General features: G+C 41.4%; 1 protein-coding gene across 4 annotated transcripts in view; it reads left to right on the top strand.

The window, feature by feature from the left end:
- Nucleotides 1–27,139, top strand: part of cep290 (centrosomal protein 290) — a 67,579-nt gene that overhangs the window by 490 nt on the left and 39,950 nt on the right. The window contains exons 1-24 of one of the 4 annotated variants that reach the window (XM_064929337.1): nucleotides 160–1,098; nucleotides 1,391–1,516; nucleotides 13,725–13,808; nucleotides 14,725–14,794; nucleotides 14,898–14,944; nucleotides 15,391–15,540; nucleotides 15,743–15,796; nucleotides 16,405–16,551; nucleotides 17,019–17,201; nucleotides 17,386–17,475; nucleotides 18,054–18,176; nucleotides 19,594–19,717; nucleotides 20,034–20,206; nucleotides 20,434–20,596; nucleotides 21,035–21,135; nucleotides 21,351–21,417; nucleotides 21,579–21,685; nucleotides 21,883–21,967; nucleotides 22,200–22,336; nucleotides 22,474–22,638; nucleotides 24,009–24,158; nucleotides 24,341–24,456; nucleotides 26,665–26,767; nucleotides 26,865–27,095. In XM_064929337.1, the coding sequence (XP_064785409.1) occupies nucleotides 1,394–1,516; nucleotides 13,725–13,808; nucleotides 14,725–14,794; nucleotides 14,898–14,944; nucleotides 15,391–15,540; nucleotides 15,743–15,796; nucleotides 16,405–16,551; nucleotides 17,019–17,201; nucleotides 17,386–17,475; nucleotides 18,054–18,176; nucleotides 19,594–19,717; nucleotides 20,034–20,206; nucleotides 20,434–20,596; nucleotides 21,035–21,135; nucleotides 21,351–21,417; nucleotides 21,579–21,685; nucleotides 21,883–21,967; nucleotides 22,200–22,336; nucleotides 22,474–22,638; nucleotides 24,009–24,158; nucleotides 24,341–24,456; nucleotides 26,665–26,767; nucleotides 26,865–27,095 (2,793 nt within the window). In that variant the 5' untranslated portion in view covers nucleotides 160–1,098; nucleotides 1,391–1,393. Of the gene's footprint in view, nucleotides 1–159; nucleotides 1,128–1,390; nucleotides 1,517–13,724; nucleotides 13,809–14,724; nucleotides 14,795–14,897; nucleotides 14,945–15,390; nucleotides 15,541–15,742; nucleotides 15,797–16,404; nucleotides 16,552–16,742; nucleotides 16,892–17,018; nucleotides 17,202–17,385; nucleotides 17,476–18,053; nucleotides 18,177–19,593; nucleotides 19,718–20,033; nucleotides 20,207–20,433; nucleotides 20,597–21,034; nucleotides 21,136–21,350; nucleotides 21,418–21,578; nucleotides 21,686–21,882; nucleotides 21,968–22,199; nucleotides 22,337–22,473; nucleotides 22,639–24,008; nucleotides 24,159–24,340; nucleotides 24,457–26,664; nucleotides 26,768–26,864; nucleotides 27,096–27,139 lie in introns of those variants that run through there. The other 3 variants (XM_064929335.1, XM_064929336.1, XM_064929338.1) reach the window with 3 other exon arrangements.

The raw sequence follows: 27,139 nt of genomic DNA, 5'->3' as shown, positions 1-27,139 counted from the left end.
GTAAGATTGGATTTTTAGCATTTATATCAATGGTTATCAATTGTACTGCAGGGATGGATCGGAAGTCTCAGAAAATGAAGGTTGTGGTGGCAGCTGCACCATTTGGGTGTGTGAGACTTGACAGCAGAAGAGTTACAGGATTTAAAAATATATATATATATGTATTTCACCTTTATTTAACCAGGTAGGCTAGTTGAGAACAAGTTCTCATTTACAACTGCAACCTGGCCAAGATTAAGCAAAGCAGTGCAACACAAACAACAACACAGAGTTACATGTGGAATAAACAAACATAGTCAATAACGCAATAGAAAAAAAGTATACAGTGTGTGCAAATGAGGTTAGATAAGGGAGGTAAGGCAATAAATAGGCCATAGTGGTGAAGTAATTTGACACTGGAGTGATAGATGTGCAGAAGATGAATGTGCAAGTAGAGATACTGGGGTGCAAAGGAGTAAAATAAATAACAGAATAGAGATGGGCTATTTACAGATGGGCTATGTATAGGTGCAGTGATCTGTGCTTAAAGTTAGTGAGGGAGATATGAGTCTCCAACTTCAGTGATGTTTGCAATTCGTTCCAGTCATTGGCAGCAGAGATCTAGAAGGAAAGGCAACCAAAGGAGGAATTGGCTTTGGGGGTGACCAGTGAAATATATCTGCTGGAGTGTGTGCTAAGGGTGGGTGCTGCTATGGTGACCAGTGAGCTGAGATAAGGCGGGGCTTTACCGAGCAAAGGCTTATGGATGTGTTAAGTGGTGATGTCCCATCCTTTCAGAGTGATTGCATGAGTTAGGAATATATACAGTTAATTAGTGGAGTAGGGGGTGTTTATGTTATATCATTTTGAAATTAGTGAGTATAGTGTTAGATGGTAGGGTATTTAGTCAATTTTTATTTTTCAATTAAAGAATAAGGGAGTTGTACTCCTGTGTAGTAGGTGGCGGTAATGCAACAAATTGGATGCCAACTGCCGTTAAACGTCATAGACGAAGAAGAAGTTGTACGAATCGATTTACGACTGTTGTCAACGGTAACTGAGCAACTGGAGTAGCCGTTGAAGATGGCTAGCTAAAATAGCCAGTGAGCTAGCCAAACAGTACGTTGTAGCGGGTATATGAAAAAAAGGTTAGGTAAAAGTTAATGTCTTACTGATGAAAGGAAAATAATACATATCGCCATATTTTATTCATATACATTGTTGAATGTATTTTTGCGCTGCCCAATGCAATGTTAAACACATCTTGAAGCAAATAGCAGAAGCTAATGTTAGCTAGCTACATAGCCACAAATAAAATGCATTTTGCAAGGATAATAGCCATAGCTATGTTGTCCCTTTACAGCATTACCCTAACTTACAATGTGTGTCTGTCCATCTATTTGTTCCACAGTTCATGTCAGCTAACACAACTGTCAAAATGCCTCCTCATCTTGACTGGAGAATGGTGATGGATGCTGACCCAGAACAGCTGCAGGAGAGTGGAGATGCAGAGATAATCAACCACATGTTTTTACAGGTACGTTACTGTTCCTAGTTGTCCATGCATGCACCTCAAATGTTCTAATCTGATAGTACTGTTTCCCAAGTCTGATCAATCAAATATTCCAATCTTGTGAGTGGTCCGGCTGTCCCTGACAAAAGCATCATACTGACTGGGAGTATGGCTGGACTGTACACTGTCCTTCTCTCAGCACATATCAAAGCTGCAGGCTGAAGTTAAATCTAGACTTGGTTTCCTCTATTGTAATCGCTCCTCTTTCACCCCAGCTGCCAAACTAACCCTGATTTAGATGACCATCCTACCCATGCTAGATTACGGAGACATAATTTATAGATCAACAGGTGCTCTCGAGCAGCTAGATGTTCTTTACCATTCGGCCATCAGATTTGCCACCAATGCTCCTTATAGGACACATCACTGCACTCTGTACTCCTCTGTAAACTGGTCATGTCTATATACCCGTGGCAAGACCCATTATATTATTCTTATTTAGAAAACCCTCTTAGGCCTCACTCCCCCCTATCTGAGATGCAGCTACTGCAGCCCTCATCCTCCACATACAACACCTGCTCTGCCAGTCACATTTTGTTAAAAGTCCCCAAAGCAAACACATCACTGGGTCGCTCCTCTTTTTAGTTTCCTGCAGCTAGCGATTGGAACGAGTTGCAACAAACACTCAAACTGGACAGTTTTTATCTCAATCTCTTCATTCAAAGACTCAATCATGGACACTCTTACTGACAGTTGTGGCTGCTTTGCGTGATGTATTGTTGTCTGTGCCTTCTTGCCCTTTGTGCTGTTGTCTGTGCCTAATAATGTTTGTACCATGTTTTGTGCTGCTACCATGTTGTGTTGCTACCATGTTGTTGTCATGTTGTGTTGCTATCATGCTGTGTTGTCGTGTTGCTGCCTTGCTATGTTGTCTTCTTAGGTCTCTCTTTATGTAGTGTTTTGTTGTCTCTCTTGTTGTGATGTGTGTGTTGTCCTATATTTTTATATATATATATATATATATAAAAATACACTGCTCAAAAAAATAAAGGGAACACTAAAGTAACACATCCTAGATCTGAATTAATGAAATATTTTTATTAAATATTTTTTTCTTTACATAGTTGAATGTGTTGACAACAAAATCACACAAAAATTATCAATGGAAATCAAATTTATCAACCCATGGAGGCTCAGTAGTGTGTGTGGCCTCCACGTGCCTGTATGACCTCCCTACAACGCCTGGGCATGCTCCTGATTAGGTGGCGGATGGTCTCCTGAGGGATCTCCTCCCAGCCCTGGACTAAAGCATCCGCCAACTCCTGGACAGTCTGTGGTGCAACGTGGCGTTGGTGGAAGGAGCAAGACATGATGTCCCAGATGTGCTCAATTGGATTCAGGTCTGGGGAACGGGCGGGCCAGTCCATAGCATCAATGCCTTCTTCTTGCAGGAACTGCTGACACACTCCAGCCACATGAGGTCTAGCATTGTCTTGCATTAGGAGGAACCCAGGGCCAATCGCACCAGCATAAGGGGTCTGAGGATCTCATCTCGGGAACCTAATGGCAGTCAGGCTACCTCTGGCGAGCACATGGAGGGCTGTGCGGCCCCCCAAAGAAATGCCACCCCACATCATGACTGACCCACCGCCAAACCGGTCATGCTGGAGGATGTTGCAGGCAGCAGAACATTCTCCACGGCGTCTCGAGACTTTGTCACATCTGTCACGTGTGCAGTGTGAACCTGCTTTCATCTGTGAAGAGCACAGGGCGCCAGTGGCGAATTTGCCAGTCTTAGTGTTCTCTGGCAAATGCCAAATGTCCTGCACGGTGTTGGGCTGTAAGCACAACCCAACCCCTGTGGACGTCGGGCCCTCATACCACCCTCATGGAGTCTGTTTCTGACCGTTTGAGCAGACACATGCACATTTGTGGCCTGCTGGAGGTCATTTTGCAGGGCTCTGGCAGTGCTCCTCCTGCTCCTCCTTGCACAAAGGCGGAGGTAGCGGTCCTGCTGCTGGGTTGTTGCCCTCCTACAGCCTCCTCCACGTCTCCTGATGTACTGGGCTGTCTCCTGGTAGCGCCTCCATGCTCTGGACACTACGCTGACAGACACAGCAAACCTTCTTGCCACAGCTCGCATTGATGTTCCATCCTGGATGAGCTGCACTACCTGAGCCACTTGTGTGGGTTGTAGACTCCGTCATGCTACCACTAGAGTGAAAGCACCGCCAGCATTCAAAAGTGACCAAAACATCAGCAAGGAAGCATAGGAACTGAGAAGTGGTCTGTGGTCACCACCTGCAGAACCACTCCTTTATTGGGGGTGTCTTGCTAATTGCCTATAATTTCTACCTGTTGTCTATTCCATTTGCACAACAGCATGTGACATTTATTGTCAATCAGTGTTGCTTCCTAAGTGGACAGTTTGATTTCACAGAAGTGTGATTGACTTGGAGTTACATTGTGTTGTTTAAGTGTTCCCTTAATTTTTTTGAGAAGTGTATTTGTTTTTATCCCAGCCCCCGTCCCCACAGAAGGCCTTTTGGTAGGCCGTCATTGTAAATAAGAATGTGTTCTTAACTGACTTACCTAGTCAAATAAAATAAATAAATACATTTGTCTGTGTACACAACACAACAGCCCCTTCACATTACACTCCATGCAGTTTGGCTTCAGAGCGAAACTCTCCACAGAAACGGCTACCTGCTTTCTTGTGGAAAATGTGAAGTCCAAGATGGGCAAAGGGGGTGTTGTTGGGGCTGTGTTTCTGGACCTAAGGAAGGCTTTTGACACTGTTAACCATGAGATTCTCATCACAAAACTGTCCAAGTTCAACTATTCCCCGATGCCTTGAGATGGATGAAATCATACCTTGAAGGCAGAACTCAGTGTCAGAGTGAGCAATGAGCTGTCGCCCACTCTTAGCTATGGTGTGGGAGTGCCCCAAGGGTCAATACTGGGGCCCCTCCTGTTCAGCCTGTACATTAATGATCTGCCTTCTGTCTGTACTGGGTCTGAAGTTCAAATGTATGCAGATGATACAGTGATATATGTGCATGCAAAGAACAAACAACAAGCTGCACAAGAACTCACTACTGTAATGGTCCAGGTTAGAGGTCGACCGATTATGATTTTTCAACACCAATACCGATTATTGGAGGACCAAAAAAAGCAGATACAGACTAATCGGCCGATTTTTAAAATGTATTTGTAATAATGACAATTACAACAATACTGAATGAACACTTATTTTAACTTAATATAATCCATCAATAAAAATCAATTTAGCCTCAAATAAATAATGAAACATGTTCAATTTGGTTTAAAAACGCAAAAACAAAGTGTTGGAGAAGAACGTAAAAGTGCAATATGTGCCATGTAAGAAAGCTAATGTTTAAGTTCCTTGCTCAGAACATGAGAACATATGAAAGCTGGTGGTTCCTTTTAACATGAGACTTCGATATTCCAACGTAAGAGGTTTTAGGTTGTAGTTAATATAGTATTTATAGGACTATTTCTCTCTATACCATTTGTATTCCATATACCTTTGACTATTGGATGTTCTTATAGGCACTTTAGTATTGCCAGTGTAACATTATAGCTTCCGTCCCTCTCCTCGCTCCTACCTGGGCTCGAACCAGGAACACATCGACAACAGCCACCCTCGAAGCAGCATTACCCATCGCTCCACAAAATTCCACGGCCCTTGCAGAACAAGGGGAACAACTACCCCAAGTCTCAGAGCGAGTGACGTTTGTAACGCTATTAGCGCACACCCCGCTAACTAGCTAGCCATTTCACATTGGTTACACCAGCCTAATCTCGGGTGTTGATAGGCTTGAAGTCATAAACAGCTCAATACTTGAAGCACAGTGAAAAGCTGCTGGCAAAACGCACAAAAGTGCTGTTTGAATGAATGCTTACGAGCCTGCTGCTGCCTACCATCGCTCAGTCAGACTGCTATCAAATATCAAATCGTAGAACTAATTATAACATAATAACACACAGAAATACCAGCCTTTGGTCATTAATATGGTCGAATCCGGAAACTATAATTTCGAAAACAAAACATTTATTATTATCGCATATACCCTGACTCTGCGTGCAATGAACGCAAGAGAAATTACACAATTTCACCTGGTTAATATTGCCTGCTAAGCTGGATTTCTTTCAGCTAAATATGCAGGTTTAAAAATATATACTTCTGTGTATATATTTTTTTAAAGTCATTGATGTTTATGGTTAGGTACACGTTGGAGCAACGACAGTCCTTTTTCCGCGAATGTGCACCGCATCGATTATATGCAACGCAGGACACGCTAGATAAACTAGTAATATCATCAACCATGTGTAATTAACTAGTGATTATGATTGATTGTTTTTTATAAGATAAGTTTAATGCTAGCTAGCAACTTACCTTGGCTTCTTACTGCATTTGCATAACAGGCAGGCTCCTCGTGGAGTGCAATGAGAGGCAGGTGGTTAGAGCGTAACTGTAGGGTTGCAAGATTGGATCCCCCGAGCCGACAAGGTGAAAATCTGTCGTTCTGCCCCTGAACAAGGCAATTAACCCACCGTTCCTAGGCCGTCATTGAAAATAAGAATGTGTTAACTGACTTGCCTAGTTAAATAAAGGTGTAAAAAAATGTAAATCGGCCAAATCAGTGTCCAAAAATACCGATTTCCGTTTATTATGAAAACTTGAAATCGGCCCTAATTAATCGGCCATTCCGATTAATCGGTCGACCTCTAGTCCAGGTTACAAAGTGGCTCAGTGACTCGTATTTGCATCTCAATGTGAAAAAAACTGTTTCCGTGTTCTTCACAAAGAGGGCAACAGATGCTACTGAGCCAGATGTCTATGTGTCAGGGGAGAAGCTCCAGGTGGTATCTGATTTTAAGTACCTTGGCATCATACTTGATTCCAACCTCTCTTTTAAAAAGCATGTGAAAAAGGTCATTCAAATAACCAAGTTCAACCTAGCTAATACTCCCCCACTTAACATACTGCTTGACTAGGTGGGCCCAAGCTTGCTGTACAAAATGAAAACCTATTCAGTCTGTCTACAAACAGGCTCTCAAAGTGCTCCATAGGAAGCCCAATAGCCATCATCACTGTTACATCCTCAGAAAGCATGAGCTCCTGAGTTGGGAAAATCTTGTGCAATACACTGACGCATATATTGTGTTGAAGATCCTAAATGGCCTGGCTCCCCCTCCACTCAGTATTTGTGTTAAACAGAAAACCCAAACATATGGCAGCAGATCCACAAGGTCTGCCATGAGAGGTGAGTGTATACCCTTGAGGAAAAGCACCTTTAGTAAATCCGCTTTCTCTGTGAGAACTTCCCATGTCTGGAATACACTGCCATCAGACACACATAACTGCACCACATATCACACTTTCACAAAATACTTGAAGACATGGCTAAAGGTCAATCAATTTGTGAACATAATCCCTAGCTGTGTATTGCCGCTTTCTATGTTGTCTGTGGCTTGTGAGGTGTGGAAACACTTTGTTGCTTTTATGAATTTTGTCTTGCTGCTTTTTGTTCTATGTTGCTCTGTCTGTATGCTACGTCTTGCTTGTCCTATGTTGCTCTGTCTGTATGCTACGTCTTGCTTGTCCTATGTTGCTCTGCATGTGCTCACTGCTCAATGATTGTCTATATTATAATTGTTTTTAATAACCTGCCCGGGGACTGCGGTTGAAAATTAGCTGGCTGGCTAAAACTGGCACTTTTACTGAAACGTTGATTAATGTGCACTGTCCCTGTAAAAATAAAATAAACTCAAACAAAGGACTCCACTGCCTGCTGCCAAATTACAAACTGCCTGTGTCAGCAAAATGCTTCAAAACAGACTAATCCTCTTCTGCGCACCTAATTTTGATCCCCCTACCATTTCCCTCTCTGGCTAGGAAAGCACCTGGCTTGTAGACTAAACAAACATGTAAGACATTTTGACATCTAATACCAGTGAGACAGGAACAGTGGCGATTTTAGCATGTAAATCTTGGTGGGGCAAACCCTCCAAAAAATGAGGGGATGCCAACAAAGCCACGACACAACACTAAACAATATGTTAATTGCACTATAAAGTTGACAAACGGTACCTACATAAAGTTGTCCCAACAGCAGTTCCAACATCTTACCACTGCTACACCTGGCTATCAGCGGAGCCTTGCCTGACAGCGAAACAGTTCATTCAGCCTCATTTACTGCCTTTTAAAAAACATAAGGGGACGATAAGAGGCAGTCCGTAATTTCGATTAAGACATTCATGAGTGAGTGAGCTAGGACAAACGTAGTCAATATATTTGTTAAGCACTTTTGAAATGTACAGTGACAAAATTCAGAAAATGGGCCATTCTTACAGTGTTCTCCCTCTACATCAAGTCAGAACCGTAGGATAAATAAAGGTGGCATATACACTACCGGTCAAAAGTTTTAGAACACCACATTCAAGGGTTTTCTTGATTTGACTATTTTCTACATTTTTAGAATAATAGTGAAGACATCAAAACTATGAAAAAACACATATGGAATCATGTACAGTCGTGGCCAAAAGTTGAGAATGACATTAATTTTCACAAAGTTTGCTGCTTCAGTGTCTTTAGATATTTTTGTCAGATGTTACTATGGAATTCTGAAGTATAATTACAAGCATTTCATAAGTGTAAGGCCTGTATTAACAATTACATGAAGTTGATGCATAGAGTCAATATTTGCAGTGTTGACCCTTATTTTTCAAGACCTCTGCAATCCGCCCTGGCATGCTGTCAATTATCCTGACTGATGGCAGCCCATTCTTGTATAATCAATGCTTGGAGTTTGTCAGAATTTGTGGGGTTATGTTTGTCCACCTGCCTCTTGAGGATTGACCACATGTTCTCAATGGGATTAAGGTCTGGGGAATTTCCTGGCCATGGACCCAAAATATCTATGTTTTGTTTCCCGAGCCTCTTAGTTATCACTTTTTCCTTATGGCAAGGTGCTCCATCATGCTGGAAAAGGCATTGTTCGTCACCAAACTGTTCCTGGATGGTTGGGAGAAGTTGCTCTCGGAGGATGTGTTGGTACCATTCTTTATTCATGGCTGTGTGTCACGCCCTGACCATAGAGAGCTGTTTATTATCTATGTTGGTTGGTGCGTGATACTGACTATAGTGGGTCATCTAGGTGATTAGTGATTTATGTTGGCCTGGTATGGTTCCCAATCAGAGACAGCTGTTTAGCGTTGTCTGATTGGGGATCGTATTTAGGTAGCCATTTTCCCCATTGTGATTTGTGGGATCTTGACTATGTTTGTGTGTAGTTGCTTTCTGCACTGCATGTAGCTTCATGTTTCATTTATTCGCTTTATTGTTTTTGTGCTTTAAGTTTCTCTTCTAAATAAAAGGATGGAAACATACCACGTTGCATCTTGGTCCACTCATTATGACGAATATGACACTGTGTTCTTAGGCAAAATTGTAAGTTGCCCACTCCCTTGGCTGAGAAGCAACCCCACACATGAATGGTCTCAGGATGCTTTACTGTTGGCATGACACAGGACTGATGGTAGCACTCACCTTGTCTTCTCTGGACAAGCTTTTTTCCGGATGCCCCAAACAATCGGAAAGGGGATTCATCAGAGAAAATGGCTTTACCCCAGTCCTCAGCAGTCCAATCCCTGTACGTTTCGCAGAATATCAGTCTGTCCCTGATGTTTTTCCTGGAGAGAAGTGGCTTCTTTGCTGCCCTTCTTGACACCAGGTCGTCCTCCAAAAGTATTCGCCTCACTGTGTGTGCAGATGCACTCACCTGCTTGCTGCCATTCATGAGCAAGCTCTGTACTGGTGGTGCCCAGATCCAGCAGCTGAATCAACTTTAGGAGACAGTTCTGGCGCTTACTAGACTTTCTTGGGTGCCCTGAAGCCTTCTTCACAACAATTGAACCTCTCTCCTTGAAGTTCTTGATGATCAGATAAATGGTTGATTTAGGTGCAATCTTACTGGCAGCAATATCCTTGCCTGTGAAGCCCTTTTTGTGCAAAGCAATGACGACGACACGTGTTTCCTTGCAGGTAACCATGTTTGTCAGAGGAAGAACAATGATTTTAAGCACCACCCTCCTTTTGAAGCTTCCAGTCTTATTCAAACTCAATCAGCATGACAGAGTGATCTCCAGTCTTATCCTCGTCAACACTCACACCTGTGTTAACGAGAGAATCACTGACATGATGTCAGCTGGTCCATTTGTGGCAGGGCTGAAATGCAGTGGAAATGTTTTTGGGGATTCAGTTCATTTGCATGGCAAATAGGGACTTTACAATTAATTGCAATTAATCTGATCACTCTTCATAACATTCTGGAGTATATGCAAATTGCCATCATACAAACTGAGGCAGCAGACGTTGTGAAAATTAATATTTGTGTCATTCTCAAAACGTTTGGCCACGACTGTAGTAACCAAAAAAGTGTTAAACAAATCAAAATATATTTTATATTTGGATTCTTCATAAAGCCCCCCTTTGCCTTGATGACAGCTTTGCACACTCTTGGCATTCTCTCAACCAGCTTCATGAGGCAGTCTCCTGGAATGCATTTCAATTAACAGGTGTGCCTTAAAAGTTTGTGTAATTTGTGTAATTTCTTTCCTTCTTTATGTGTTTGAGCCAATCAGTTGTGTTGTGACAAGGTAGGGATAGTATACAGAAGATAGCCCTATTTGGTAAAAGACCAAGTCCATATTATGGCAAGAACAGCTCAAATACGCAAAGAGAAATTACTTTAAGACATGAAGGTCAGTCGATATGGAAAATTTCAAGAACTTTGAAAGTTTCTTAAAGTGCAGTCGCAAAAACCATCAATTGCTATGATGAAACTGGCTCTCATAAGGACCGCCACTGGAATGGAAGACCCAGAGTTACCTCTGCTGCAGAGCACAAGTTCATTAGAGTTACCAGCTTCAGAAATTGCAGCCCAAATAAATGCTTCACAGAGTTCAAGTAACAGCTACATCTAAACATCAACTGTTCAGAGGATACTGTGTGAATAAGGCCTTTATGGTTGATTTGCTGCAAAGAACCACTACTAAAGGACACCAATAAGAAGAAGAGACTTGCTTGGGCCAAGAAACATGAGCAATGGACATTAGACCGGTGGAAATTTGTCCTTTGGTCTGGAGTCCAAATTGGAGATTTTTGGTTCCAACCGCCATGTCTTTGTGAGACGCGGTGTCAGTGAACGGATGATCTCTGCATGTGTATTTCCCACCGTGAAGCATGGAGGAGGAGGTGTGGGGCGGGGGGAGGTACTTTGCTGGTGACACTGTGATTTATTTAGAATTCAAGGCACACTCAACCAGCATGGCTACCACAGCATTCTGCAGCGATATGCTATATGATATGATATGATATAGGCTTAATGGGACAATGACCCAACACACCTTCAGGCTGTATAAGGGCTATATGACCAAGACGGAGTGCTGCATCAGATGACCTGGCCTCCACAATCCCCCAACCTCGACCCAATTGAGATGGTTTGGGATAAGTCGGACCGTAGAGTGAAGAAAAAGCAGCCAACAAGTGCTCAGCATATGTGGGAACTGCTTCAAGACTGTTGGAAAAGCATTCCAAGTGAAGCTGGTTGAGAGAATGCAAAGAGTGTGTAAAGTTGTCATCAAGGCAAAGGATGGCTAGTTGAAGAATCTCAAATTTTAAATATATTTTGATTTGTTTAAACTTCACACTTTTTTTGGTTACTACATGATGTGTTTTTTCATAGTTTTGATGTCTTCACTATTATTCTACAATGTACAAAATAGTAAAAATAAAGAAAAACCATTGAATGAGTAGGTGTTCTAAAACTTTTGACCGGTAGTGTAAGCAGACAATGAAAAGTCTTACAATATTCTATGATTACATTTCTCTAAAACAGGTTATAGTCTTCATGTGCACCACCAAGTCAGGGGGGGGGAAAGACTTACTACACCACATACACTTAGTATTACTTTCTTATTTACAGTATACATATGCAGTGGGCCAAAAAAGTATTTAGTCAGCCACCAATTGTGCAAGTTCTCCCACTTAAAAAGATGAGAGAGGCCTGTAATTTTCATCATAGGTACATTTCAACTATGACAGACAAAATGAGGAGAAAAAATCCAGAAAATCACATGCCACATATCATATTGAGGTTGTGGACAGGTGTCTTTTATACTGATAACAGGTTCAAACAGGTGCCATTAATACAGGTAACAAGTGGAGGACAGAGGAGCCTCTTAAAGAAGTAATAGGTCTGTGAGAGCCAGAAATCTTGCTTGTTTGTAGGTGACCAAATACTTATTTTCCACCATAATTTGCAAATAAATTCATTAAAAATCCTACAATGACCCTGGGTTCGCGCCCAGGCTCTTTCATAACTGGCCGCGACTGGGAGGTCAGTGGGGGGCGACGCACAATTGGCCTAGCGTCGTCCGGGTTAGGGGGGGATTGGTTGGGAGGGATGTCCTTGACTCATTGCTCACCAGCGGCTCCTGTGGGCGCTAACCAAGGTTGCCAGGTGCACAGTTTTTCCTCCGACACATTGGTGCGGCTGGTTTCCGGGTTGGATGCGCGCTGTGTTAAGATGCAGTGCGGCTTGGTTGGGTTGTGTGACTTTCAACCATGACTTTCAACCTTCGTCTCTCCCGAGCCCGTACGGGAGTTGTAGCGATGAGACAAAATAGTAGCTACTACAACAATTGGATACCACGAAATTGGGGAGAAAAAGGGATAAAATTCAACAACAAGAATACAACAAAAATTCCTACAATGTGATTTTCTGGATTTTTCTTTCTCATTTTGTCTGTCATAGTTTAAGTGCACCTATGATGAAAATTACAGACCTTGCACAATTGGTGGCTGACTAAATACTTTTTTGCCCCACTGTATCCCTGGCATATAACATAATTTATGCAGCAGCATACAATACATTTTTGGACTCACCTTGTTGTGCTTTGCTCATTTGAACAGGATTGTGGCAAGGTGGTCCTTCATGGGCAAATTTTGTCATCAAAGTCTGGCATTCTATGGATTTATGGTGCTTTCAAGACAGCTGGGAACACTGAAAAAGGTTGAATCATGATGTCAGTGATCTTCAGGTCATAGCTCTAGAAAGAGGCCCGAGTTCCCAATTTACAATTCCGAGTTGGATGACCGTTCAAAACGTATTTTCCCAGTCAGAGCTTGTTTTTCCCCGAGTTCCCAGTTGTCTTGAACTCACTGAAGTCAGATTTCCGAGTTTACAGTTGTTTTGAGCACGGCAGAGATCATGCTGGATTGACAGCATGGCCAATGTTGAATGTAAACCCAGACTTGGGACCACACACACAGGCAAGTGATTGCAATGCTTGCAGTTAGCCACTGATTCCATCCAAATAACTCATTCTTGAATTTGCGATTTCCAACTTGTTGTGTAATGTTTATTTCCAATGGCCGATGAGCATCGATACGTTTTATCTGTAATTACGTTTCATTTTTTACTTCATTTGACAAGGATTAAAAAGGATTTGCCAGTAGATTGTCGACTTGATTCATGATGATGACTGCTAGCTAAGATTTTGAAAGTATGATGTTGACATGTCCAATCAAAGCTACTGTAGATATAACGTGATTTGACTTAATTTTATCAATGGCCAATGACCTTGCACCTTCTTGGATGGGCACTTCTAATATAACTGTATGCCAGCACCCAAGGGGCTTGATTTTTCCAGCTCTACCCTTAGATTTGGCAGTGACGTAGTGTCCCCATGAGTGACAGAACGCTGAGTCAATCACAGCGCAACTCGAGAACATTACCAACCCCTAAACTCCGTATTTTCTACTGGCTGTCCCACCACCACAGAAAGCACTGAGCTAGGCTGAAACACCTGCATTTTGGAGCTGCCTTACTCAAGAAAGCAAAAAAGAGACCATGTTTGTATGGAGGCTTAATTAACTCAATGATATGTGGCACGTATTTATGCAAAAATAACATGCAACAGGTAACGTGGCTCTGTCCCAACTGCCCTTAATGATGGGTCACCACTGGACAGGAACATGCATAAAATACCAAGCAGTACTTGTTCCTGGGCCTTGACAGACTGTTATGCTCAGGGTTTACTTAATTTTGCACAAAGCAGTACTGTTGTTGCTGTGTTTCTGCCTGAGGACAATTTTGCTTTATGTTTCATTGAAAAGCAATGGTGCTCTATTTCTCTACAGGTCAAACGATGGGAGCGGGAGTTGAAAGATGGAAGCCCAGAGAAAATTGTTCACCTCTTGCGAGTCATTCAAGGCCTTCTGAAGGTGTCCAATGCTATTATTACCCAGACACATCCAGAGATGCATTACTCAAGCTCACTAAAACTGTGCTGAAATGATTTTATCCAGTGTTAATATCAGAGTGGAATACATTACGTAGTTGCTTTGAAGGAATAAGCTCTACACAGTGTGGTATAATTAATATAGAAAAGTTTGATTATATTTGCTTCAGATACTTGACCTGCTTTTGTGTGGATTTACAGTATTCGTCTGTTATAGTCTCAGTTTCATGTAACGTACAGTTGCGGTCAAATATATTGGCAGCCTTGCACTTTTCTTAATTAGATAATTCCATATTTCTTCTAAAACAAGTTGAAATTGAAAATAACTTGGTCTCCACACCTTGTTATTGGATGTTCAACATTGCAGAAACCAGTTACATTTTTGTAAACTTAAGTTTACAATTTTGATTTAGGAAATCAAAGTAAAATGGAATGGACAAAATGATTGCCACCCTGGAGCTAGTACTTGGTTGCACAGCCTTTGGCCACGATAACTGCCACAAACTCTTCTTGTAGCCATCAATGAGCTTGCTGCACCTTTCTACTGGCCATTTGGCCCACTATTCAGCACGGAACTGTGCTAATTCTTCAATGTATGATGGGTGCACTCCACCAACTACTGTTTCCAGCTCTCGTCATAGGTTATGGATGTGATTCAGGTCATTGATGGTTAGTGTTTGTCTGCAGTTGTCTTGGCCAAAGGCTGTGAAACCAAGTACTAGCTCCAGGGTGCCAATAATTTTGTCCATGCCATTTTACTTTGATTTTTCTTTATTCTTTAAAAAAAAAAAATTGTAAACTAATATTTACTAAAATAAAATTAGTAGGTGTGCTGACCAACATTTTCTATATAAGGTACACCGCCCAAGCTTACTAAAATTGTTTTCTTTTTTTTGCAGTTGAAGAAAGAGGAGGTTACTATGGCATTTGAACTCATCGATAATGCCGGGACAGAACAAGCTAGATCGGGTAGGTGCATAAAGCATTGTTTTCAATCCAGTTGTTGGGACGAATATTTGAAATGAATGGCCCGCAGTAGATACTACAACAGTATCTCTTTCATGTCTTACAGAAAATGAGTGGAAGGCCAAGGAGTTAAAGTGGGAAGAAGAGTTAGAGGTAAGGCTTGGTGTGAATGTTGTCATTAAATTGAACTATGAAGCATTAGGGTCCAATCAAAACTGCAGTTTCTGGAAAGCAGTTTTGATTGAATTGGAGCACAGGTAATTTCAACTCATGCTCAGTTTTCTTCAATAGGACTTAGTACACCTCTCAACCAATAGTAAAGTCCCTCACTGTCCACAAAGGAGATTGTAAGCTGTGACCATAGAATGACGGCACTTAAGGAGATTAGAGTGCTCTGCTACGCTGCAGTTTGTTGAGCTGTTCTCTGCGTTTCCTGAACAATAATTTGGCCCTGGGACTTCTTTCACACATTCATAGAAGCAATTGGAGACATAATCTAATCTTGTTTTTCGAGAGACTGGTGGAAGTTTAAGTACATGAGTAAGTGTTGTAAACAGAGGGGGCCTGAGAGTTTGTTGTCTGCTTGATTTCCTGTCCAGATGGCCAAGAAGTCGGGCGTTGGCGGTGGGCCAGATACTCGCTTCCTGCGGGACGAGATGCGCACACTGGAGGCCCAGTTGAACCGTAGAGAGAAGGATATCCAACAGTTGGAGAAAGAGACGAGCAAGGAGAAGAAAATCAATGAGGAAGTATGACCTTATGTTATGAGACGTCATTAATTCCATCGTGAACTAGTGTTAATGTGTGTCATTGTGTTCTCAACACTATACTAAGACCTTCCTACTTTGTGCAAAATGTTCAATTGATTTTATTGTATGTAGCCTATACTAAGTAATCGCCCATTGTGTTCACAATTCCAATGCAACTAATATCTCCCATGTGTTCCCACAGTTGATGATTCGGGTAGAGGAGGCTGAGGATGAGAGCAGGAAGCTGAAAAGAGAGGTTAGTGACAACATAGTCGTGTCTGAATTGGGGAGGCACTACCTGAACACTCATTTTTGTTTACGTTTCAAAATATTTTGCTACATTGTGCCCAAATTATGATAATACCCTTTTTAGTGTAAGTGCTGTTTGAAAAGAGTTTTGGCCTGCGGTACATTTCATAATAGATCAATAAGAAAGAGAGTTCCAAACCTCTCTGACAATAACAGTTAGTTTTCTGTTTTCCCCTCCCCACTCAGACCACTCCCAGACAGTGGTAGCAAAATTCTTGTTTGAGAAATTGCTCTTTGCCAATAAGCTATTTTAGATTGTTTTTGACCATTTTAAATGAAAACAATCACATTAAGGTTCTTCATTGTTACCCAGAAATAATTTGACTTTAAGATAAGAATAGCTGCATTGGACCTTTTTAAGGTGAAAATAAGTGTTTGTCCAAGTAAGTAGAACACCAGTGAGTGTCTGTCTGCGTTTGTGTTAACTGTTCATAATACGTGTATGACAGTATACACCAGTATAAGTGTATGTTAACTGTTCATAATACGTGTATGACAGTATACACCAATATAAGTGTTTGTTAACTGTGTCTCCTCTCCTGCGGTGTGTGTCAGAACGAGCAGCTCCAGCAGGATGTAGACTTCTACAGGAGGGAGCTGGACCAGAAGGAGCCGGTCCAGTCCAGAGAGGAGAGTACTGAGACACAGAGGAGACTCAACTCAGCCAACAGACAGCTCTACCAGTGCATGGAGGACGTTCAGGTACTGCAGACCCCTTTCATACAATTTATGTATTTTATTTAACCTTTATTTAACTAGGCAAGTCAGTTAAGATCAAATTCTTGTTTACAATGACAGCCAACCCCGGCCAAACCTTAACCCGGACGACCCTGGGCCAATTGTGCGCCGCCCTTTGAGACTCCCAATCACTGCCGGTTGTGATACAGCCTGGAATCGAACCAGGGTCTGTAGTGACGCCTCTAGCACTGAGATGCAGCGCCACTCGGGAGCCCGAAAAATCCCTGATTTGGATATTTCCCTAATGCGTAACCAGGCCAGCGCAGTACAACTCGCCTTGACTTGGCTCAGTAGTGTCAAAAGGGTATTAAGGACAAGTCGTGACTTGAAAAACACATGGACAAAATCTTCCGTTGATATCATTGCATGATTTACAGTACGTTTCTTACTGTACTAACCCCAGACCTGTGTCCTCATTCCTCTACCTCTAGCGTGCGGAGGAAGAGGTCGCCCACCTGAAGACACAGAACGATCAGATGCAGAAGAGCCTAGAGGAGTCAGTGAAGGAGATGGAGACGATGACTGACGAGTACAACAAGATGAAAATCGTTGTGCAGCAGACAGACTCCATCATGGACCAGCTGAGGAAGGAGAGGGACCACGCCAAGCTACAGGTAACCTAGAGGGACAAAATTACGGAAAAATGTAAAGGTTGAACCTGGGAAAGTTTCAGCACGGCTTTGCATAGACTTTATGAAGCATTTCTAATATTGAATCATTATTGTGAATTGACAGTGTAAATAACATACATTCATTGGTGTTGAATAAAACAATATACTGCTGTGTTCTTCACTTCAGGTCAGAGAGCTGACAGAGCAGATTCAGAGCCGGGCGGAGGAAGATGACCCAGTCATGGCAGCCGTGAATGCCAAGGTGGACGAATGGAAGGTGGGTGTTCTCACATTATTTACCTGGCTGAGAGAAAAGGCAGCAGGCGATTGTATCAAGTACTGCATGCTGCTGTCTGTATGTTTTCTGAATCATTAAAGAACTTGACAGCACACAGCTAATTCCAGTACAAGTCAAAAGTTTGGAGACATCTACTCATTCAATGGTTTTTCTTTATTTTGACTATTTTATACATTGTAAAATAATAGTGAAGACATCAAACTATTAAATAACACATATGGAATCATGAAGTAACCAAAAAAGTGTTAAACAAATCAAAAACACATTTTATATTTGAGATTCTTAAAACTAGCCATCCTTTGCCTTGATGACAGCTTTGCAAACTTTATCCAAACTTTTGACTGGTACTCTATGTATAGAGGAAATATTTACATTTATTCTTCACAGTTCAAACATTAGTAGTCAATAAGCATAAATTAAAACATTTTAGGTCGGGGCCTGTCCTCATCAAAGCATACTGCCTGGTTTGTTGCAGCTGTGTTGTTTTGTCAGTGGCCCTGGTGATCTCTGCGTTTTTCTGAGTGGCCTTGATTGTGTCTGTGATTTGTGATTTTCAGAGAGTGCTGGCTGGGAAGGATGAGGAGATCATGGAGTACCAGCAGATGATCCGCGAGCTAAGGGACAAGCTACGCTCGACCCAGATGGACACGGACAAGAGCAACATCATCGCCTTGCAGCAGGTCCGTCTCAAAGCTGAAAGCCTTATCTTTATGTAAATACATACATATTAATACATCTAAGGAACTTGGGTAGATCTGAATTTCACATTTACATTTTAGTCATTTAACAGACGCTCTTATCCAGACCGACTTACAGTAGTGAGCAACTTACAGTACGTTTTCAAACTTCAATAGAGATAATTCATTGTTCCTGTGAGGGAACTTTTTGTGCAGTATTTGGTACATACAGTACATGCAACGACAAATTACTTTAAAAACGGTGGCATTTTATACTATATTAGGAAATCTCTAAATCTATCTGTTCAAACAGTGTGTTTTTTGTTTATCTTCATCTTTGAAATATCTGTCTGTTGAAAGATATATATTTCAACTGTGAAAATATTTAACTAAGTGCCAGGGGCTAAGTTTCTACTAAGATAACATATGGAATTGTTTTAAGATGGTCATACCATGAATCATTTAGCTATTTGATTTAGAATTTTAGTATCCCTAGAAGTATAAAAAATATATATACAGTACCAGTGCAAAGCTGTAATTTGTTTAACACTTTTTTGGTTACTACATGATTCCATATGTGTTATTTCATAGTGTTGATGTCTTCACTATTATTCTACAATGTAGAAAATAGTAAAAATTAAGAAAAACTTTTGAATGAGTAGGTGTGTCCAAACTTTTGACTGGTACTGTAAAAAAGACATTGAATTGAGCTTTTCGGCTATTAGCCCATAGAAACACATTGAATAACAGATTCATACATGGAAAAATAGATATTTAAAATGTATTTAAAAGGAAGTATGTTTGGAAGTGGCTGTCCTATATCTGAAAGATATAAGAAGTATGTATTTATTTTTTACCGTGGAATGACCACCTTTGACTTGGAAATTCCCTATTCACTTCCATTTATTTTTCGGGCCAGTACCGGGTAAACTTCAGATGAGTCCTGTGACACTTGTGGGGGTTGTAGGTAAAAACTGAGAACACCATCTTGTTCATGAGAGTCTCAACTTCTATGGAGGGGTCATATTAGTGTGTAGCCCAAACCATTCAGACACTACAGGCAGATGTTGGCACATCGGCGGTACCGACTTCAGACAAGATACTGTATCGTTGTGTTCCATCTGTCATTTCCACTGCATCTTCTCTTCTGTTCATTCTGTTCTTTTCTCCTGTCTTTACTTGCACTCCCGTCACTAACTCGTGGCCAGGTCATATATGAGCTATGTGGTGTAAGTTACTCGGCCCTCCATATTTCTTGTCTATTTTACAGACCTCTCTCTGCTTTCATTTCATTTCACAAGATCTCATGTCTTTTATTACACGTTATTGTACACAAATCACAACCTGCTGTGCTCTTCCGTGGTTGTCCTTGTACTAACGCTGGTTCCAAACTAATAAAATGTTTGTGAATGTCTTCAAGGCCGTGCTAGAGAGAGACAATCAAATCAAGATGCTGACAGAGCAAGTGGAGCAGTATACGGGGGAGATGGAGAGAAATGCCCTGCTCATAGAGGAACTCAAGAAGCCCCTGAAGAAAGACAGAGGTGCGTGTCAAATTGTCTTGTTGTAAAAGCACATGGATCTGGATGCTGTTAACAAGGAATGTTGTTCTGGTGTCAGCCAAGGCTGCTATGCACCAACATTGCTATAAGATTGAAAAAGTGTGGGTGTTCTCTGCAGGTTAGTTGGCGCCATCTTTACAGTATAATTTTTAGCTTCAGACAATTTAGCTAAAATGTTTTTTAAAGGGAAGACATTTAGCACGTTAGGGTTAGCATTTGTATCTCTAGTGTAGCACAGAGCCATAAACTCTGATTTAGCATTATTAGCAATAGATTATAGCTCAAAGTTTTTCCCCAGGTCTGCCCTCAGCCATCCAGCAGAGGAAGCTGGACGAGCTATCCGCTAAGCTGCAGGCCACAGAGACAAGAGCACTGGAAGCAGAACGTGTGGCTGAGCTAGCCGAGACAGACGCCAGGGACAAGGACAAAGAGCTCAGTGACACATTAAACCACATGAGACTCTATGAGTCTGTAAGTCTGCCTAGCCTGCCCGATTTCACAAATGCTCAGTTGCTTAAGGTCCTCCAACATAATAAGTTTTTTTTTTAACTATTTTCCCCCATCCCTGTGGTGATTCTCATGACTCATGCAACAGGCTTTGTTTTTGAGATGTCTGGTCTGTCAAATCTTGTATCCTAGATTAAACAAAGTATGAAAGCCATGGCTGATCTCTCTTGGCTCTCTTTACTGTCCTGCAGGGCACTGATGGTCTGCAGGTGGCCATTGCTGAGATCAAAGAGTGTAAGAATCAGATGAGAGTGCGAGACCGTGAGGCGGAGGCTATGACCAGAGAGATCAACCAGCTGGAGATGAGAATCAACAACCTTCTGGATGAGAACGAAGATCTTAGGGAACGACTCGGTAAGTCACACACAAAACAAATGTAATTAACAAACTTCAAGTCACATTTTATTTATGTTAATTTCACAATGTCTCAACATGTTACAGATAGAAATTTAAAATAAGAACTGGAAACAACAACAAATAAATCAAAAACAGGGAGATGGCAGACGCAAAATTAATTTCCTTTTGGATTGTGTTATATTTCATAAAGTTAATGAATGATGTCATTAGCTAGACATTTTTTCATTGTTGAATATCCTTTCATTTAATAAAAAATAACAAGCAACAAACAACAAAGACATAAAAAAAAACAGAGAGACAGCAGACATATTTGATTTCCTGTTGGAAGGTGTTATATTTCATAAAGTTAGTGAGTTACCTTATTAGCTAGACATTTTCATTGTTGGATATCCTCTCATTCAGGTTTTGTATTCATCCATCATTCTCTTTCATAAGGTCTGGAGCCCAAAGAGGAAGTGGATCTGACAGAATTCAGAAGAACCAAATCCCTGAAACAGAGGCAGTTCCAAGCAGAGAACCAGGTTCTCACCAAAGAGGTAGATAGGGATGGGAAGGAACTTCTTGACGTCAATTTGTCTGTGTCCCATTTGGTACCTTGTTCCCTACATATTGCACTAAAAGAAGTAGTGCACTATACTATGGGCACTGGTTAAAAGTAGTGTACTATATAGATGATAGGGTGCCATTTGGAACAAAACCTTTAGCTCAACCTGTGGCCCTGTTTCCCTTACGACCCCACTTGACTCCACAGATTGAACGACTGGAAGAGGAGAGACTTGAACTGAAGAAACAAATCAGGCGAATGGTAAAGGACAAAGGTAAATATCCGCTCCATGCTACACAACTATAGGAGGGAGATATGAGTTGGTTAGCCAGCATGCCATACAAATACTGATAACAAGTTAGTAGTATTTCATCCCCCATTTACCTAAGTCTATCTCTATTTTTGTGCTGATAAACCCACTTTTCTCCATCATAGGGATCACAGTGACCAGCTCATTGCTAGAGGATGATGCCAAGCCCACCAGATCCATCAAACTAACACCAACATTCAGTTCTGCAGATGAGGAGGAGATCAAAAGCAAGGTTAGATGACAGAAGGAGATGTCAGAATTCTGGTCGTTTATAAGACGTTTAAAAATGGCCTTTATAAATCAGTATATGACCTAACCATGACATCACCGAAGACATCACCCTGACATTTTTTTGCCAGTTTTTTCCACTGTATGGTTTATGTGCGCTATATCCTGTCTTATATACATCCTTTCCCACTTGTTTTACAGTATGAGCATCTGAGGAGAGAACTGAACCATAAGGATAGAGACTTGGAGCATCAGAGGACCCAGTCATCTCAGTTTAAATCCAAATGTATGTACAAACTGGCAGTATATTGTATAGTAGGAAATGTTGAAGTAGTTTTATGGCTACTCACAGTATTTCATGCTATACGCTGTCAGAAATGCACACTATGTCTTCCTCAATACTATTTCCCAGTAAAGGACTAGGTCGTGTCAATGCATTGAGTGAGAAACGTGGATGTCCAAAGGAATCCCTGAACACAGTTGGATAAGCGCTGCTCTCTTCTCTTTGTATCCCTTAGTGGAAGACTTGTTTAAGGAGAACAAGCAGCTGGAACAAGGTATGAAGGAGATCCTTCAGGCCATCCAGGATGCTCAACAGAAAACCCCCTCCTCACAAGCTGCTGTCTCTATCCCCAGTCTGGAGAAGCTGGTCCATGTAAGTGTAACCAGTAGCATCATCACAGCTGTCCACATTTTATATGTCGTCACTCTATTGTTCTTAGAATGTTCATTCATGCCCTGAATTGAAATGGAATTGACCCCAACCCTGCTCCGCCATGTTCCATGTTCCAGGCAATAGAGATGAAGAACTCTGATGGGAAGTTTGACACCAGCCTCCACCTGAAGGCCCAGGTAGACCAGCTGACGGGAAGGAACGACGAGATCAGACAGGAAATGAGGGCAGCTCGGGAGGAAGCTGCCAACGCCATGAGTCAACTGGTCAAAGCCAAAGAAAAGGTATCCAGCTGGCTGGTTGTACTTACTGTACAGTATGTAGGGCAAGTTATGAGAAAGCCACAGAATTAATTTTGCTGTTGTATGAGTGTATATACATTTTTCACAAAGGGCCAAATAATGTCTGTCCATTTCTTTCTTTTGTCAACTTGTTGTATATTATTTTTGCCACAGGCAGACTGTTTTTGAAGGCAACAATGTAGTGTTGTTAATGTCAGAAACAATCAGGTACCTGCAGGCTATGAATAACTCAATGTTAAGTAGTAATGGCATCCAATCCATACCTACTGGCACTGTAATTCCATTCCACCTCAATAGCTTAAAGCTGAACTCCTTAATTGGTGAAACTGCCACGTCCATCTGCAATATTCCAATAACAAAGAGGTTACTGCAAACAACCAGCACTGTTTCTTTTCTCCTCTGACATCGTTGCCCACGTGATAGAACACCAGAAGATGTACTGCATGTATTTTTACCATGCTGCGCAATGCTCCTCACCTCCGCTTCGTCAACAAAACAAAAACAGTAACAGCGGTGGTGGGGTGGACAGTGGCGCTGTTTCCCTTACTTTGATTCCATCGTTAAATTGTTCCATGGATATTGTTGCATATCTGTGTCTTTTTCATTGCAGTCTTTTGAATGTCTAGTAAATAGGCACTGTACTGCTGCCATTGATACCATTTAAGACTGCATCTGTAATAGGGGATATCATTTAAAACTAAATCTATAATAGGGGATACCATTTAAGACTAAATCTGTAATAGGGGATACCATTTAAGACTAAATCTGTAATAGGGGACACCATTCAAGACTAAATCTGGAATAGGGGATATCATTTAAGACTAAATCTATAATAGGGGATACCATTTAAGACTAAATCTGTAATAGGGGATACCATTTAAGACTAAATCTGTAATAGGGGATACGGGGATACCATTTAAGACTAAATCTGTAATAGGGGACACCATTCAAGACTAAATCTGGAATAGGGGATATCATTTAAGACTAAATCTATAATAGGGGATACCATTTAAGACAAAATCTGTAATAGGGGACACCATTCAAGACTAAATCTATAATAGGGGATACCATTCAAGACTAAATCTGTAATAGGGGATACCGTTTAAGACTAAATCTATAATAGGGGATACCATTTAAGACTAAATCTATAATAGGGGATACCATTTAAGACTACATCTGTAATAGGGGATACCGTTTAAGACTAAATCTATAATAGGGGATACCATTTAAGACTACATCTGTAATAGGGGATAGCATTTAAGACTACATCTATAATAGGGGATACCATTTAAGACTAAATCTATAATAGGTGCCAAAATTAAAACTGTTTCCCTTCTATCTCTGTTGGTCAGGTGACCCGTTTGGAGGGCGATATGGAGGCGCTGAGAAAGTCCAAAGGGGGCGGGGTAATCTTTAGGACCCTGAATCTCCCTGAAGACATGGCCCTATCCAGCACTGAGGTTATCAGCTCTCTGAATGAGTATGCCGTTCGACTGTTACGGGTCAGTCTCGCCCAGCTTCGCCCATCACTGTTAGCCTAATCAATTTGTTTGAGATTGACAACAAAGCAGTTGGCGACTGCGATGCAGTCGATCTCAAACACACGCTATTTCTTGTATTATTCTCTGTAACTTATCTCCCAAATAATCTGAGAGACATTTTCACAAATAATGTTATTTTTTAGGAGGTTAAAAACAAAGAGGAGTCAAGCCAGCAGCTGGTGGCAGCCTTGGAAGAGTACAAGGGGAAGTTTGCTGTGATTCGCCATCAGCAGGGACTCCTCTACAAGGAGCACCAAAGGTACAGTAGGGCAGTTGGTTGAGACCAAACAGCTAGAGGACCAAACTTACTGTACATCAAATGTATTTATAAAGCCCTTCTTACATCAGCTGATGTCACAAAGTGCTGTACAGAAACCCAGCCTAAAACCCCAAACATCAAGCAATGCATGTGTAGAAGCACGGTGTACGGCATGTACAGTATGACAGTGGTGCTGCGTACCTACTAGAGGTCGACCGGTTATGATTTTTCAAACCCGATACCGATTATTGGAGGACCAAAAAAAGCCTATACCGATTGATCGGACGATTTTTATTTATTTATTTGTAATAATGACAATTACAACAATACTGAATGAACACTTATTTTAACCTCAAATAAATAATGAAACGTGTTCAATTTGGTTTAAATAATGCAAAAACAAAGTGTTGGAGAAGTAAAAGTGCAATATGTTCCATATAAAAAAGCTAACGTTTGAGTTCCTTGCTCAGAACATGAGGACATATGAAAGTTGGTGGTTCCTTTTAACATGAGACTTCAATATTCCCAGTTAAGAGGTTTTAGGTTGTAGTTAATATAGTATTTATAGGACTATTTCTCTCTATACCATTTGTATTTCATATACCTTTGACTATTGGATGTTCTTATAGGCACTATAGTATTGCCAGTGTAACAGTATAGCTTCCGTCCCTCTCCTCGCCTCTACCTGGGCTCGAACCAGGAACACATTGACAACAGCCACACTCGAAGCAGTGTTACCCCATCGCTCCACAAAAGCCACGGCCCTTGCAGAGCAAGGAGAATAACTACTCCAAGTCTCAGAGCGAGTGACATTTGAAACGCTATTAGCGCACACCCAGCTAACTAGCTAGCCATTTCACATCGGTTACACCAGCCATGAGGCTGATAGGCTTGAAGTCATGAAAAGCTGCTGGCAAAACGCACGAAAGTGCTGTTTGAATGAATGCTTACGAGCCTGCTTATGCCTACCATCGCTCAGTCAGACTGCTCTATCAATTCATAGACTTAATTATAACATAATAACACACAGAAATACGAGCCTTTGGTCATTAATATAGTCGAATCCGGAAACTATCATTTCGAAAACAAAACATTCATTATTTCAGTGAAATATGGAACCGTCCGGTATTTTATCTAACGGGTAGCATCCCTAAGTCTAAATATTCTTGTTACATTGCACAACCTTCAATGTTATGTAATAATTACATAAAATTCTGGCAAATTAGTTCGCAATGAGCCAGGCTGGCCAAACTGTTGCATATACCCAGACTCTGCGTGCAATGAACGCAAGAGAAATTACACAATTTCACCTGGTTAATATTGCCTGCTAACCTGGATGTATTTTAGCTAAATATGCAGGTTTCAAAATATATACTTCTGTGTATTGATTTTAAGAAAGGCATTGGTGTTTATGTTTAGGTACAGTCATCCAACGATTGTGCTTTTTTCTCAAATGCGCTTTTGTTAAATCATCCCCAAGCGTTACATCGGTTATATTCAACGCAGGACATGCTAAATAAACTAGTAATATCATCAACCATGTGTGGTTATAACTAGTGATTATGATTGATTGTTTTTTATAAGATAAGTTTAATGCTAGCTAGCTAGAAACTTACCTTGGCTTCTACTGCATTCCCGTAACAGGCAGGTTCCTTGTGGAGTGCAATGAGAGACAGGTGGTTAGAGCGTTGGACTAGTTAACTGTAGGGTTTTAAGATTGGATCCCCCGAGCTGACAATGTGAAAATCTGTCGTTCTGCCCCTGAACAAGGCAGTTAACCCATCGTTCCTAGGCCATCATTGAAAATAAGAATGTGTTCTTAACTGACTTGCGTAGTTAAATAAAGGTATAAAAAAATATATGAAACTTTTTTTTATTTATTTTTTATCGGCGCCCAAAAATTCAGATTTCCAATTGTTATGAAAACTTGAAATCAGCCCAAATTAATCGGCCATTCTGATTAGTCGGTCGACCTCTATTACCTACCAAATCAGAACACCCCTTTATGCTTGAAAAGATCAACATGGACACCCACATTATTGTTCAGATTATTAACCCTAATCCAGCCCCCTATTTTTAGGGCACCAGAAAAGTTAATGTGTCATTTGAACCTGGTCCTCCCTACACACACTACAGCAAGACTGATACCCACAAAACTGAATAGAACACAAAACTCTTAACTTATCTTTGATTATTATGATGGTGTAGTGAGAAGGAGGTGTGGCAGAAGGAAAAGGAGACACTCCGAGAGATGAAGAACAAGCTGGAGGAGCAGAAGCTGGTGGACACAGTAAAGATCAAAGAGTTTAACGTGAGTGACAGAGCCAAACATTGCTCAGTGGCTCACTGTATCTCTAAACGCTCTCCATTATATTCAATGTATTTCTAATCCCCACTGTGTCCAATAGCACTGGCTGGAGGCACTGCAGAAGGATCCAGAGGAGCTGCGGAGGCAGGTGGCGGAGGCGGCCCGGAGGATGACGGTTCTGCGTGTGAACGAGAAGTCTCTAACACATCGCTACACCACCCTGCTGGAGCAGGAGCAGCACCTCCGCAAGGACAACAACAAACTGAGGGATGACTTCAGCACCATGCAGGCCTCTGTCACACAGAGGATGGGATACCTGACCAGATACAAGGTACACGTGCCCTCTGATTGTCTGAAATGTTGCCATATTGCATA

Source organism: Oncorhynchus masou, chromosome 22 (assembly GCF_036934945.1).
Source record: "Oncorhynchus masou masou isolate Uvic2021 chromosome 22, UVic_Omas_1.1, whole genome shotgun sequence".
In the NCBI taxonomy this organism is placed as follows: domain Eukaryota; kingdom Metazoa; phylum Chordata; class Actinopteri; order Salmoniformes; family Salmonidae; genus Oncorhynchus; species Oncorhynchus masou.
This window is presented reverse-complemented; position numbering and strand designations above follow the sequence as displayed.